Source organism: Cariama cristata, unplaced genomic scaffold (assembly GCF_000690535.1).
Source record: "Cariama cristata isolate BGI_N322 unplaced genomic scaffold, ASM69053v1 scaffold9391, whole genome shotgun sequence".
NCBI lineage: Eukaryota > Metazoa > Chordata > Aves > Cariamiformes > Cariamidae > Cariama > Cariama cristata.
This window is the reverse complement of record NW_009600983.1, coordinates 51,716-54,202: the sequence shown is the minus strand read 5'-3', so window position 1 is coordinate 54,202 and position 2,487 is coordinate 51,716. Positions and strand designations below refer to the sequence as shown.

General features: G+C 35.8%; 1 protein-coding gene across 1 annotated transcript in view; it reads left to right on the top strand.

The window, feature by feature from the left end:
• Positions 1-520: 520 nt before the first annotated feature.
• Positions 521-2,487, top strand: part of STK26 (serine/threonine protein kinase 26) — a gene marked incomplete at its 5' end in the record, with an annotated part of 16,742 nt that continues 14,775 nt past the window's right edge. Inside the window, one exon of the mRNA XM_009710258.1 lies at positions 521-751. Coding sequence (XP_009708560.1) covers positions 521-751 — 231 coding nt within the window. The remainder of the gene's footprint in view (positions 752-2,487) is intronic.

Sequence of the window (2,487 nt, the reverse complement as noted above, 5' to 3'; positions counted from 1 at the left end):
CTCAGAATCTGCCAGTGAATACCAGGTAGTGCAGTCTTCTCGCAATTAACTCAGTGCTGTATTACTTGATAGGATACTTTGTCTGCCCAAGGCTGTTGGCCAGGTAGAAAGCACAGCCTTTTCTGCCTGGGTGATGATGTTGGTGCTTCTGTGCCAGTAAGTGTGTTTCCCAGTCTTCTGAATTACTACACAGATAGGATTAATATTAAGAACAGTTCTATTCTTTTGTTTTAAAGGGTTGTTATGTGGGGAAGTGAAATGAGGTTTGTACCCAACTCCCTGGTGAGACTTATTTACCTTTGACATAATTGCATAATGTATGTTCTGCAACTAATAACTGAATTAGAAGTTAGTGTGCAGAAAGTAAATTTACCTGATGCGAGCCTTCTAGTGATGATAAATCTGGATTATGTGCTTCTTGGGAAGTAATGAGGGCTAATAACTTGGAAGTAAATGAAGTAACTTGTGTATCTTTCACCTCCCACCCTGCTTATTTTTTTTTCTTTTTCTTTTTTTCTAGAACCATAGAGCGGACCCAGAAGAACTGTTTACAAAACTGGAACGCATTGGGAAAGGCTCCTTTGGTGAGGTCTTTAAAGGAATTGATAACCGGACACAGCAAGTGGTTGCTATAAAAATCATAGACCTTGAGGAAGCAGAAGATGAAATAGAAGATATACAGCAAGAGATAACTGTTTTAAGTCAGTGTGATAGTCCTTATGTAACAAAGTACTACGGATCATATTTAAAGGTAATGTATAGTATTGCACAAAGATTTGCTAGCACCCAGTTGTTTTGAATGCCACTAGGAAAAAATTCTAAAATTGAGGAACGGTTATCATGCCAACTTGACCTTTTTTTAGGAGGTTTTTGTTTTTCTTTGAACAGAGCCTTTCACGTTGTTTTGCTGCTTGCTCTTTGATGCTGGAATTTTCATAAAATGACTAGAGAATGAACAGAGTTGATAGAAGATTCCTCTTGCCATTGCTATAGCTTGTGAACCTTGCTTTTCTCTCCTCCATCCACAATCCCTAGCACAATTTTGTGGCCTTTCTGGGGAAGAAAAAAATACCTTCATAACTATAGAAACAAAAACCTTTCTCTGATATGGAAAGAAACCCTGTACCGTGTAGAGATGTGTTGGTAATTATGCAGCATAGTAGGCCTGAGACAAAGCAAAACTGACATCAGCAGAGTTATGTAACAACTATGTAAAATGTTATCTAAGGCATAATTTAAAAACAAACAAAAATGAAAACCTATAGAAATCAAAAGTGTTGACTAAGCCTTTTCAACTTGCAAAACTGTCCAGGTATAATCACCTTAAATATTTCATAAATGATCTGCAGTGTATACATATTTTAGATTATTTAAAAAAACAAAAACAAAAAAAAAAAACACAAAACACATTTAATAAAAGCTAAAGTGTTAACCATAGTTAGAGCTGTCTTAATGGTGTGAGGTTTTTTGTTTGCTTGAGTTTGGTTTTATTGTTGGGTTGTTTGTTTGTTTTTGGGTTGTTTGCTTGGGTTTGTATTTTTTGTAGGGTGTTTTTTTTTTTTTGGTAGTTTCTGTGTTTTGGTTGTTTGGGGTTTTTTTTTTTTTTCTTTTTCCTCAGGCATTTCTGGCTCCTTAAGGTATAGTGGAGTTTTGGACATTATTCTGAAGATAGATCTCTGAGAAACATTCCTGTGTCACACTTGTGCTGTATCTTTCAGTGATACTATAGAAGTATTTACAGAATTTATTTAGTAGTGTTCTTTGTAGATTTGGCTTTTTTCCTCCTCAAATTGCCAAAATATTCCATTTTTAATACTTTAATGCTAAGTGGGTAGTTTAATTTTCTATACTCCAAATACTAAATTCTCATTTTGACCAAGTAAGACAGCTGTGGTGGCTTTGCTGTTTCCTTAGTTACTTGGTATTCTGTGGGTTCTTCATGCTGAAGTGAACACAAGTTGTCACTGATGTCCCATCTTTCCTTCTCTTTACTGGGCTCAATCAGTGGGATTTTTGTTTTGTTATTAAGTGATAGAGCTCTGTGAGATGTAGTAGAATTTACTTTCCCACATCATAGTGTATTAGAAGAAGCTGGTTCTTCTCAAGATCACTTTGAATTCAGCTAGCCATGTTCCCCTGGAGCAGTGTACAAATGGTACTGCAGATCCAGACATGATCAGTCTTTTTTACAGTCCTTTATTTTCTGTCTTAAATATTATCCTCCTGGGTATCCATCATTTTAACTTTGTGTTGTAAAAGCCCAGTTTTTTGCCCTGAAATACAAACGGGTCAAGGTAAATCTTGGAAAGTGTTTTTTCTCGGAAAAGTGTTTTGTTAAATTTCAGAATTAAACAGTGATTTCAGCAGCTGTAAACGCGGAAATGAAAGCTTGATTTGATGGGGGTTTGTTTTGTTTATTTTTGGTTTGAGGTTTTTTTGAGGGTGGTGGGTGGAAAAAGCTTTAAGTCATGGATTGAATAGGGAAAG